The sequence below is a fragment of the Mizuhopecten yessoensis genome, unplaced genomic scaffold (genome assembly GCF_002113885.1).
Source record: "Mizuhopecten yessoensis strain PY_sf001 unplaced genomic scaffold, ASM211388v2 scaffold3091, whole genome shotgun sequence".
Taxonomy (NCBI): domain Eukaryota; kingdom Metazoa; phylum Mollusca; class Bivalvia; order Pectinida; family Pectinidae; genus Mizuhopecten; species Mizuhopecten yessoensis.
In genome coordinates, this window is record NW_018404871.1 from 190,778 (window position 1) to 204,406 (window position 13,629).

The following is a 13,629-nucleotide window of genomic DNA, read 5'->3' on the forward strand; positions in this document are numbered from 1 at the left end:
TTTCCCTCAATATCCAGCCCCCATAAGTCTGGTTGTTTCCCTCAATATCCAGCCCCCATAAGTCTGGTTGTTTCCCTCAATATCCAGCCCCCATAAGTCTGGTTGTTTCCCTATTGCCAACCACCATCAGATTGGTTGAAGCATGCCTCAATGAGAATATTATCTCAAGGGAGTGGAGGATTCTGTAATCCCATGCCCATAATAGTCTCTTTAGAAATTACTAACAGAACATTGCCTTGGACCGGACTGAAACCAGTAGATCCCCAGTACAAACCTTTAGGTCCTCCGTCTCACTGACAGACAACTCTTGTCATGATAGAAATAAGGTAAGAGCCTTAACTCATTCACCCCTGAAATTTCATAATGAACTATTCGAACCTTTGAATTGGAAAAGATCAAATGTGTCTTCAGGGGTGAATGAGTTAAACAGACTGAACAATGTGTACATATAAAGAGGCACTTACCTTCAGCCAGACCTCCATGTCTCGTTCCATGTATACTATAGTTTGTTTTTTATTTATCACAGATCCTATCTGTAAAGTACAAACAAAATCAATCATCAATTTTTCGTAATCTAACAGTAAGGTATATGAAAGTATAAGAGCTTAAATGAGAGGCCCAGAGGTCTTAATTAATAGCTCCCTTGGAGTTTTACTTTTGATTTAAAACCTGTTGAATACCATGTGTATTGTGTATCAAATGAGTCCAAGAAATCTGCTGTAATGAAGAATAAATCCCTAGTGGCAGGCAAGACACTAAGGACAAAAGTGTATTCATTTCTTCTCGCCCATCAATTTTAAACACATATAAATGGATTGGGGATTGGGGATCTCAACTGTTTCCATGTTACGACTCAGGAAGTAATATCTGAAGGACTGGACCAGCTGAGCTAGGAATTTAGTTACTTATCTCAAATAACAGAAATGATTTATTCACAAGAGGGACTTCTGCTTACATTTTTCTCAATGGCATCCCATTTCTGTTTTGCAGCTTTGGCTGAGAAATCTCCTCGCCTCCGTCTCCTGGTCGACGATGGACCTGCAACATCAATACATACAATACATAAGACCTTTCCTTTATATGTAGCAACTGATGGTTTACATATACCTGCCAAGTTCTGCAATGAAGTAAGGATCAAGGTAAGCAAAACGCAGGCCTTCTAATTCCGGGTTATTTAAGTAAAGTAACTTTCCAGTCATCAAAATCAATTGTATGGCATTTAACTTTAAAAAATTGCCTGTTAAAATAGTGACTGGTATGTCTTTTCTATTTTAAAATAGTTACTAGTATGTCTTTTCTATTGAGTATTTTAATATTTGAAGCTTTAAAGGTAATTTTGAAATTCAAGATGGCTGCCTGGTGGCCATCTTGTTTTCCAATCTTGGAACCAAGGGGAACAATCACATGTTTGAGAAAGAGCAGTTCAGTACTTTGTAAGTAGCGATAACAAGAATTGTATAAGGACAGGCAAAGGACCACAGACAAAGGGCGATCTGAATAGCCCACCATATGATAATGGTGGGCAATATGCAGGATATTCTGAAATATACTACAATCTGCATAGGTCATGGAGGTCATCACATGTTGACATGCAAAAATACAGGTGACTTACTATAAACACATATAATACACAAAAGAACTTTCCATTATCTTATAACAATGTGTAGACCTCGGTTTCATAACTTGGCCAATATAAATATCACCTATTAACACATATATGTGGTAGGGAGGTTGGAGCTAACAGTCACCATCAGAGACAGAATGCCAGACCTGTTCTCACCTATAGGTATCGTTACCGGTCTCTCATATCTGCCCACACGACCAGCTGTTCTGGCCGACATATTTGGTACATTCTTTTTCCTCAGAGACTCAACCTGGAATGTAAAATCAAATTCTAAATTTGCAAGATTATGTAGCCGTTATTCCTACAGTTGACTACAGGTAAATACATAGTCCTTAGAACCTTTTACTGTAACACACAAGATGATGATGATGATGATGATGATGGTGAGATTCTTTCCAAACCAATAAACACAGCTTCACGAAACATATTAACTGAACAAATAATTAACATCTTCATACATAAGACAAAACCATCAAGTCAAAATATGATTCTTTCCACTCGAAAAGATACATCTGCAGTTCAAACAGTTAACTACAAGATAGTGAACTCTGATTATACTGGATGTTATTATAATATTGTTATCACTTTTAATAATCTTGCAGGCATACATCTCCATTTTTCGTTTACAGTTTCAAAATTTTATTAACAGATCTACATGGTAATCTAAATAAATGTTTGCCTCCCCATGCCAGTCACTGGTGCAAAAGAAAACCATTGACACTGTCATCACAGGGTGCTGGTCACCACAGTGCTAAACAAGTGAACACAGAGTTTTTCAAGACATTAACAGGCGATTATATATACGACCCTATCACCAATGTAGATGAGTACTTGCGTCATTATATGTAACCTGTACCGTTATAAGTTGTACGACAGTTACATTTACACAAACGCAGGCCGTCAGCACACATATCAAAGTCCTTTGTTCTCAATTAAACTGTAACCTTAATTTATACAATCACTGACAACAGAAGTATGTCTATTGTGTTTAGAATGCATCACGTCAGATATTATTTTAAGTGCACTGTGTCATTATATGGTTGAACACAGCAGATCAATAAAAATTGGATCAACATGAACATTGATATCAAATTTTTACTTTCTACACAAACAATGTACGATTTAAACATGTCGCAATGTTTCAAGACAGACTGGTCTCTTTGTCAAACTATGACTGAGTGAGCGATTTGTATTTTTTGCCTGTAGTGAAATTGTATATTTTTTATGTCACTCTACCCCGGACGTTTCGCTGATCGATAGGGAGCGTATACACACTGAATCAGATAGGTTACAGGTAGGGTGTAGATCTAGCCCCCTCCCCTGTTATGTCAGTATTGGGTCATACAGATGACTCAACTGGTGTCCCCCCCTCGTCTCTGTTCATGTTCTGAAATTTCCTAATTTTGATTGCAATGTGTATACACGAGTGACATAAAAAATGACAAAGGGACCAGTCAGTCTTGAAACATTGCTACACATTTAATATATACATTGTTTGTGTAGAAAGTAAAACTTTGATATCACATATTTCCAAACTGATAAATGTTATTGAAGAAATATGAACATTTTTATCGTGAATGATTGATTAAGATAAAGTGACACACACATCTCTGGTACATCTAACAGAGTCCCTTGGTTCCATTGGGATCATTATAAAATACCTGTTTGAATGTCTCTATTTTTCTCATTGACTTCCTGTAGTCATTTGCCTCCTTTTAATAAAATATCTATTCTGTACTTTAACATGTATGCTAACACCACCATCACATCACATAGGGTATATCTATATATATGTGTATGTTAAGTTTATACTGTATGTATACCTGTTGGTCCCTTTACCCAGCATGTAATATACTAAATACAATTATTATATTTATATACACTTATTAAGTTTCACAGTTGCAACAGATATTTATATGACTACACTTGCACCAAAAAACAGACCAAAATCTACTTCAAAATTCAAAATTCAACCCAAATGATACAATTATGGCTCCTAACTAGAACAGGTTGTATGAGACATGCCATTTCCCTGTAAAAACTGTAATGATGAGGCCAACACCCCTCTTTAAAACGGTTGAATTGGTAAACAATTTGTGGAACATTTTTCGCATAGAAATTCATCATTAATCAAAAGATTCTAAAGAAAAGTAAACAAAGTGAAAGAAAACAAAATTTTTGAAAATGTAAAATGTGTAACTCAAACAAATCGTCAAAGATATCAGAATCTGGCTAGCTCTGTCATGACCTCCAGTTAGCTAACTTACATAATCCAATGAAGTTTTACAAGATAGGGTCCTTAGCACCTGCTCCCCCTGATTCAATACAAATCTCATTCCATCCAATATTTTAACCTGTAGTCTAATTCCATCCTTTATTTGAACATATATCTACTTCCATCCTTTATTTTAATATGTAGAAATGTAGTCTTATTCCATTCCCTATATTAATGTATAGTCTAATTCCATCCCCTATTTTAACGTAAATCTAATTCGATCCTCTATTTTAACATGTAGTATAATTCCATCCCCTATTTTAATGTAAATCTAATTCCATCCTCTATTTTAACATGTAGTGTAATTCATCCCCTATTTTAATGTAAATCTAATTCCATCCTTTATTTTAACATGTAGTATAATTCCATCCCCTATTTTAACGTAAACCTAATTCCATCCTTTATTTTAACATGTACATGTAGTATAATTCCATCCCCTATTTTAACGTAAATCTAATTCCAGCCCCTATTTTAACGTAAACCTAATTCCATCCTTTATTTTAACATGTACATGTAGTATAATTCCATCCCCTATTTTAACGTAAACCTAATTCCATCCTTTATTTTAACATGTACATGTAGTATAATTCCATCTCCTATTTTAATGTAAACCTAATTCCATCCCCTATTTTAACATGTAGTATAATTCCATCTCCTATTTTAACCTATAATCTAATTCCATCCCTTCCTTAAATATGTAGTCTAATTCTATCTGCTATTATAACACGGAGTAGATGACGACGATTGCCTGGTGCAAACACAAGGTAACAATTTCACACACTTACCTCCTGTAGCTACAAATCAAAGTCAAACTAGTGAACCTCCAGTAACATCTTATTCACGACCTAACTTAAATATAGCAGAAACACCTTATACACGGCCTAACTAGTAAACCTTCAGTAACATCTTATTCACGACCTAACTTAAATATAGCAGAAACACCTTCAGGAACTTATAACGAGAATGCTTCTGTACAGCAATCTATGGATGAATTGATCTAGTTATTAACACTACGGAGGGAGTCATGACAACCTTCGGTCTGAGATACAAAATGCATAATTTATTTCCAGGCACTTCTTAACCCATTCACCCCTAAAGTCACATTTGAACCTTACCAAATCAAAGACTGGGCAAGTCCAGTTTAAAACTGTAGGGGTGAATGAGTTAATCAATAAACCTTTATTATAATAATTACCTTCACCTTATAATAAGACGTCATGCTTTCAGAATATGGGTAGATCAAATGCAAGCATATATATATGAACGACCTCAAATGGTTTAGCATATATATGGTCTGGTTGAGTGCACTTGCTCATCTCTAACTCTTTACTAATGGATAATATCCAATCTTTTTCCTAATGACACTACAGCTAGTCAATTGCTGAATCAACAGTGCTGTGCACCCCAAAAAAATGGATTTTCTGAGAACATCATTGTGTCTACAGACGGACTAAAGTCAACCCGATTCCAGTAAACACCGTAACTTTGTTGTGGAGGGTACAAGAAAAGGAAACTTTGCCTGTACCAATGTTAACATAAGTATACGATCCAGTAAAGCAGTTCTACAAACGTTATTATGATATTAGGCGACACAAGATTAGTCCTACGAATCACAACAATCTCAGTACACAAAACATTAAAATATTACATATTTCAAAATCTTTAAGAAAAATTGTATAGGAAATAACTATAACCAGTCATTCAAAACCATCTTTTTCCGTATTTTAGTAACTATTTATTTCAGATTATTGTAAGTTGTCGAGATATATTTGGCTTTCCACTCATAGCTATTTTCATTTTGTTACATTTGAGATATTACTTGTAATGTAGATGTCTACTGACTTTTGACAATTTTGAAGAAAACTTAAAATAAGCATGGCATCACAAGTGATACAAATCCCCTCGCATTCACACATTGTGACAAATGTAAGAGGAAATGAAGTCGCTAGAGCGATGACAAAGCTTTTTCTAAAATAAAGTAACAGTGACCTTGACCTTCAACGTAGAAACCCGAAACAAGAACTGGTTCAAGGTATTGTCAAGTTTCATGAAATTTCGTTGAGGAATGAAGTCACTGGAGCGATGACGAAGAGTGTAATATACGTATATACGTAAGTACGTACGTACAGGCGGAATCCTATATCCCCTTGAACTTTCGTTGCCAGGGGATAATTAACTTAAAGGTGATGCACATTAGGTAGACGTATTATGTTAGAGTGGTGTGCAGTTACGTACCTCCTCTTGTTTCCTCTTCAGGACAACCTCTCTATGTTTGTTGGTCTTCTCCAGCGAGCGAATGATGTTCTCCTTTTTGAGTTGTTCCTTCCTCAGCTGTGTGACTTCTTTGTTCCTCCGTAGTTCTGTCTGTCGGGATTTCCCAGCCTCATCTTTCACTTGCTTCATTAGACGCACCTACTCAGGGGAGACAATTACATGTAAGGGCAGAGAAGTCACGTTTATATAAGAAAATTAGGTATTCAATAGTATAGTATACGTGTACCTTTATTATACAGTTTCCTAGTTAAGGTCTTTATTTTAGAGTTAATTACATCTAGAGTAAGGGCTGAGGTTTAATTGTCTACTCAGTCAATGCTGATAAAACAACCACAAACATTGCTCTGTGCTATTTTCAAAAGATTTGTTTAAAATAGAAATATTGAATACGAGACCAAAATAGGTTATTATCAGAAATTGGAACCCTTTCTTCTCAAAATATTGATACCAGACCAACATAGGTTATTATCACAAATTTGAACTCTTTCTTCTCAGAATATTGATACCAGACCAAAATAGGTTATTATCACAAATTTGAACCCTTTCTTCTCAGAATATCGATACCAGACCAAAATAGGTTATTATCACAAATTGGAACCCTTTCTTCTCAAAAAAATGATACCAGACCATAATAGGTTATTATCACAAGTTGGAACCCTTTCTTCTCAGAATATTGATACCAGACCAAAATAGGTTATTATCACAAATTGGAACCCTTTCTTCTCAAAATAATGATACCAGACCATAATAGGTCATTATCACAAATTGGAACCCTTTCTTCTCAGAACATTGATACCTGACCGAAATAGGTTATTATCACAAATTGGAACCCTTTCTTCTCAAAAACATTGAAACCAGACCTAAATAGGTTATTATCACAAATTGGAACCCTTTCTTCTCAAAAACATTGAAACCAGACCTAAATAGGTTATTATCACAAATTGGAACCCTTTCTTCTCAAAAACATTGAAACCAGACCTAAATAGGTTATTATCACAAATTGGAACCCTTTCTTCTCAAAAACATTGAAACCAGACCTAAATAGGTTATTATCACAAATTGGAACCCTTTCTTCTCAAAAACATTGAAACCAGACCTAAATAGGTTATTATCACAAATTGGAACCCTTTCTTCTCAAAAACATTGAAACCAGACCTAAATAGGTTATTATCACAAATTGGAACCCTTTCTTCTCAAAAACATTGAAACCAGACCTAAATAGGTTATTATCACAAATTGGAACCCTTTCTTCTCAAAAACATTGAAACCAGACCTAAATAGGTTATTATCACAAATTGGAACCCTTTCTTCTCAAAAACATTGATACCAGACCTAAATACGTTATTATCACAAATTGGAACCCTTTCTTCTCAAAATATTGATACCAGTCCCAAATAGGTTATTATCAAAAACTGAAACCCTATCTTCTCAATAACTGAAGCATTATGTCACGATCATAACAATTATTTCAGGGTCAAAACAGTGAATTATACTGATTCAGGTGATGGTATCAGATAACTCCAAAATGCCCACCTTTGTCTTTTTCATTTCACCAAGCTCATGTTGGAGGGTTTTTAACTGTTTTTCATAATGTGACTGATTTTTGACAAGTTTGGCATGGTCCTTCTTGGCTGCCTGCATCTTCTTCAGATCTGTCGTGAGAATCGATAACTTCTTCTCAAATTCCACCTTCACTTTCTTCACCTGGTCCTGGTTGGTTGTCGAAACTTGATCTGTAAATAAAATAAAGAACTACTCAAACAACGTGTATTACACTGGATTTATAAGTTATTTGTATATACTTATAAAATTCATTTCAATAGTTCCCCCCAACTCCCACAGTCGAGGCATTAAACTTTATAAAGACAGTGCTTCGTCATTAATTCTGGGATTTAAACAGAAACACCAGTCTAAGATATTAACAAAACAGAATAGTAGACTCATATGCATTTTGTAATAAATGCCAGGAAAACATTTAGAAAGTGAAGCATAATTAACTGGTATTTTGATAATAACTAATAATGGACAGGGTTGACTAACATTTCTCCCACCCTTCACAGGTGTGTTTCCCTTTTGAGCCGAAAAAGATCAGCTTGTCACTCCCTAAGGGGAGATAGCCTCATAAAGAATGGCGCGATCTAAGTCATAACAATAGTATGACGTCAAGTCATCAATGCATTTACGTCATGTCAACAGATGCAGACCATGGAAGACAACTCTGGATTTGCTAGAAAAACATGCAATCAATGCTTAATATATTTCATGCAATCACCGCGTGTCGGGTGGATTTGTGAGAGAAACAGGATAGATGATATTCTCGAAAGTCGTACCCTCAGCAAAGCCTTGGGTAAGACCCATGGGTAGAATAGAATTTTCCAGCACTGGTGGCATAAGAATATTCTAGTCTAGGGGGCAAAATAATTCTATACAAGAATTCCATGGACCTGGATATGGTGCCTGCCCTGTCACCAGACATGTCATATTTCAGACTAAGATTTGGTACTGGATAATCCTATACTTACTGATATTGGACAGTACTTTGTCACGTTCCTGTTCTGTGGCCTTAATCTTGTTTTGTAGAAGTAAAACCTTATCCTCATATTGGACTTTCATGGAATGTAGTCGACGCTGACTCTGCTCAAGTTCCTCCACAAGCTTTTGTTTGATGGAGATTTCACACGTCAGTTCTGCTAAATCTTCGTGAATGTTATCGGAGTCTGTGAAATGAACAACAATAATTTGCTGTAACTCTTAATGTCATCTAGGTTTGATGAACACAGTTATCATAATGTATCTACCGAGGAAAATATTACCAAATATGTCCATATCAGTTCAGGATTATGATAATATAAAAATATAATCTTATAAGAGACTGAAACATAAGATACATTTTTAGCAATAAAATCTGTTTATTTTGTTTCTGTTTGTATAATAATTAATATTCCCCTGAATTTTCAATTGTGCATGTTTTCAAAATGTAATATTGAATATTATAATATTGATTGATTTCAAATATGATATGCTACTATATTTTCAACAAAGACAGATTTTTTTGATTTTTTTTTTAAACCACATGCATTCCAGTTTTGCCTTTAAGAAATAAAATTACTACAAGTGTGGTACTGATGAAATCATAGAGATGAGAGCAGTAGATTTGATGAGGTGAGAAATGATGAGATAAAACAGAGTGATATTTCAAAGTATCCAGTAAACTTCAACCAAAACCCATATCATCTGTTTTTATATTCATGCATGAAGAACAAACCAGTCACATGACTTAAGGTACTGCTATCAGTGTTGGTGACTCTAATGATACAATTAACTCATTCAACCCTGAAATTTTATAATGGACTATTCCAACCTTTAAATTGGAAGAGTCCAAATGTGTCTTTGGGGGTGAATGAGTTAAGGGACAAGTTTCTCCTACTCCTGGCATAATTAACTATATTAAACAATCAACACTTTTATTCTAGTTTTTTTTCCATCTCTGTAGTTTTCTGCAACCAAGACAGGTTTGTAAGAGTTTTGCAACAATGCTGTTACAAATTGAAAAAAAAAATGAAAATTAAGCACAAAAATAATATTTAAAGCCTAGCAACATAATCCTGATTCTAAATCTAATGTAGATGGCTGTGGGATGAAAAATAAGGAACTAATGTCTTTTGCATTAGTTTTATCAGGTCAATAATATATTATACATGTATACACGGGAAAAACGTCATTATAAAATATTTGCAAGGTTACTTAACTCATTCAACCCTGAAGACACATTTGAACTCTTCCAATTCAAAGGTTGGTGGAATAGTCCATCATGAAATTTCAGGGGTGAATGAAATGAAAGTGTTCCTCTCTTGATCTGTAACACTTACTTTTAGTCCAAGAAAATATGGTCTATTCCTTATCTTACCCTGTACACCTGAATTACTGTAGATATCTGTTCCCACTCAACCGGAGTGTAAGTATACATGTGTGGTCATACTGACACACTGATGTGTCCAAGCTTACAGTCCATGAAGGGGTAATTCCCATTTAATCCTCTGAGGTTCTATCCAATAAGTTCACTACTGATGTTGAGTGGTAGTAATTTGTTTTCTACAGGGTAAGGTACTCACTTCATGATCATGTAAAAAGGCAATTGACTCATTGACCCCTGAAATTTCCTTATGAACTATTCCAACCTTTAAATTGGAAGAGTTCAAACGTGTCTTCAGGGGTAAATGAGTTTTAATAATCTATTGTACAATTTTATATCAGGTTTGACAACAAATGAAATACAGAATGTTTTACAGCTAAATGCTTTACATAACCATCAAACAGGAGAGATGACAAACCGTTCACGGCTACACCTAACAGAATCTATCTGGAGACAGCTACAGACTTACACGGGATACTACACATCACTAAATGGTATGCTGATGTGAATAATAGGATGATTCAGAGATATGAAGAGAGAAATAATAAACAGAAGAGATTTGCTAATGATGATAGGTAAATTGTCAACAACATACAACTAAAAATCACAATTTTTTTTTGTCACGATCACAAAAAAACACAACAGTAGCTAGACAACCATTGACTAGGAGGTGTTTGAGCAAGGAGTGACGATGTACCTGCCCACTCTAACCAATAATCCAGGAACAGTTGCACTAGACAAACAAGATACAACAGGTTAATATACAACAGTAGGGATCTCAGGTTAATATGTCAATGTCATGTAACCGTTACACTGGTCTTACGTAAATATTCTTATTCAATATTACACTAGTTTGATGTTAAAATGACACCGGTCTCGAGTAAATATATTACTGTTTTCATTTGAATGTTACATTGGTCCTATCATTGTAGGACTTTAAGAATAATAAACAACTAATATAAACATTTGTTACTGTATATCCTCCACCCCTTAGACTGAGTATACCACTGCTATAGGCTATGTACCTTTGTCCTCATCCTCCGATTCCTCTTCCTCCTCCTCCTCAGATGAGTTGTCAAGATCCTCTAGCTCCTCCTCCAGGTCGTCCTCCTCTAAAACCTATACATCAACATAATTAGTCCCATCATCCTGTAACACCCACTCGTCTGTTAATAGTATACCAAGAGATACTTTCCTATAGGATGCATATCTGTACAGAAGTACAGAAAACATTGTACTGTACTTTGTTGACAAGCTTCATGTATACCAGCATATAATGAAATAATTTCACATCAATCATATGACAGTACAGAAAACATTGTAATGTACTTTGTTGACAAGTTTCATGTACCAGTATTTGTGAAAATATTTCCACATCAACCATATGGCAGTACAGAAAATATCTTGTTCATGAGTTGTCCTCAGTCAAAGTTAAATTGTTGTTAGAATACATACTTGACAACAATCCCTATTTAGGATCATCTGAAAGAACAGCTCAAAAAATGCCATTTTAAAGTGTTATTTTTCCCATGTGTGTTCATACACACATATTGTTTATGTTTTTTAATCCTGAGCACGCGTAATCTCCCCCATAGAAATTTTTAAAAAGTTGGCAAGTATGAAAATATTCATTTCCATTTTTGCATCTTAAAATGGGTAAGAACAGCATCAGATGACAATAAAATGACATTTTTACATGTTTTCAGAATAAACCACTATATTCATGATACTTATCTATCCACTCATGCCCAAACACTGTAAACAACATGGCAATACTATACAACTTCTAAAGAACACATGTGTTCTTGTTTATCTGGCAAGACCAATTAAATCATTTTATATGCTATATTTCCAGGTGTAAACATTAAGAAGTTCAAGCTCATTTAAGTATTTCCTCAGCCCGTCAGAAATCAACAGATCACTAGGCCCTACTTCATCAATGAAGAACCTCTTGTCCAACCAGTGAATTCACTCAAAATTTGATAAAGGATATTAGCCCTCGTCACGGTGTTTACCTCTCCATTCTGTTCTCCATCCTCTTCCTCCTCCTCGCCTTGTTCTTTCTCTCCATCGTCTTTGTTCTCCTCGCCTTCCTCCCCTACTTTAGATTCAGACTCGTTTTGTTCCTTCTCATCCCCACTGATATTCTCCTTGTCACTACTGCAGAACAAGGGAGATAATTTACACATTTAATCAAAGAGAAGACAAGCTTTTATACACAGGGATTAAATAGCTCTACATGTATTGGATGGGAGATGGGAGCCGTTTAAATAGAACCCTGTGGACTCTACCCATAGACAGAATATGTTACTTAAATTTCCATTTTGGTAACATGCAACCAATTTCCTATTGTGGGGTCAAATAGTATGACCAGTCACCAGGGAAAAATGAAATACATCCAAAAGAGATGTTGCAAAAAAACAAACGACAGTGTAGCACATAGTAGTTTTGATTGGATCATAAAGCACCGAACTATGTTTTTATAAGCGCTTGCCCCTCTCTTAATGAGACTTCCCTTATACAAACAAAGCTTTCAGATTTTAAAAAGAAATCTCCAAAAAGTGGTAAAATACGAATAGCATTCGTTTGTCCATATACAATTATATATTGTAAATAACGTAAGTTGTAACTATTTATTGTTTGTAAATATGTTTTTTTTTATGGAAAAAACAAAAAAGTTAAACATTACATATAAGGTCTTTAACGCAGTTGATCGCTAAGACATTATGTAACTCAACGACTTTGATATAACACAAACTCATAGAATGCTAATCTTAAAGCTGAATATCTTCCAAAATTGAAAACAGAATTGTTTAATAACATCAAACAGACAAATTTTCTTAAAAATTTGATTAGCTGACTCTTCAGTAAATATTTATAAATTCAATTTTCATCCAATTTACATAAATTTTAAATTCCTGCTAACCTGTGACCATGTCGTGACTTGGCCCGGCGTGTTTTGCGGAGCTGTTTAATGTCTTTCTTGGCCTCCTCCAGTATTGAGGTGATCATGTTGTCGGGGTCGGGAGTCTCTATACTCATACTTCCACTCAGGTTCATGCTACTGAACTGCTGGATAGGAGACATTGGCGCCATTGCCATTCTTGACGACATCTGGCGTCGCTTTACCGAGTGTAACATCGCTTCGGACTCAGCTAGTTTACCTCTGTGTGAAGTAGTAACAGGACAATTCATTACAAGAGATATTTTCGTAACTCATTCACCCCTGAAATTTCATAATGAACTATTCCAAACCTTTTCTTTCCTTTGTCTTCAAATTAACCCATTCACCCCTGAAGTACATTTGAACTCTTCCAATTCAAAAGTTTTAACTACAAATACAAAGCCTACTAAACCAAAGGCTGAAGCATAACTGATAATTACTCCATGTTGAAACTTGTGATATGTCTATCAACAATCAAATCATACTTCGTATATACTTTCCACAAAATACCGGTCTGATTTAAATGAAGAACAATACAGGCAACAGAAATGATTATGTATAAAGTAGTTTTACTAATCTGAATTTAGAATGACATGTTT

General features: G+C 35.0%; 1 protein-coding gene across 1 annotated transcript in view; it reads right to left on the reverse strand.

Annotated features, from left to right (window-relative positions):
- Positions 1-13,629, reverse strand: part of LOC110446965 (kinesin-like protein KIF21A) — a 137,696-nt gene that overhangs the window by 65,192 nt on the left and 58,875 nt on the right. Inside the window, exons 13-23 of the mRNA XM_021492312.1 lie at positions 13,013-13,252; positions 12,102-12,246; positions 11,112-11,205; positions 10,784-10,819; positions 8,696-8,890; positions 7,707-7,906; positions 6,135-6,311; positions 4,685-4,693; positions 1,781-1,874; positions 956-1,038; positions 465-533 (exon numbers count right to left, since the gene is read on the reverse strand). Coding sequence (XP_021347987.1) covers positions 465-533; positions 956-1,038; positions 1,781-1,874; positions 4,685-4,693; positions 6,135-6,311; positions 7,707-7,906; positions 8,696-8,890; positions 10,784-10,819; positions 11,112-11,205; positions 12,102-12,246; positions 13,013-13,252 — 1,342 coding nt within the window. The remainder of the gene's footprint in view (positions 1-464; positions 534-955; positions 1,039-1,780; positions 1,875-4,684; positions 4,694-6,134; positions 6,312-7,706; positions 7,907-8,695; positions 8,891-10,783; positions 10,820-11,111; positions 11,206-12,101; positions 12,247-13,012; positions 13,253-13,629) is intronic.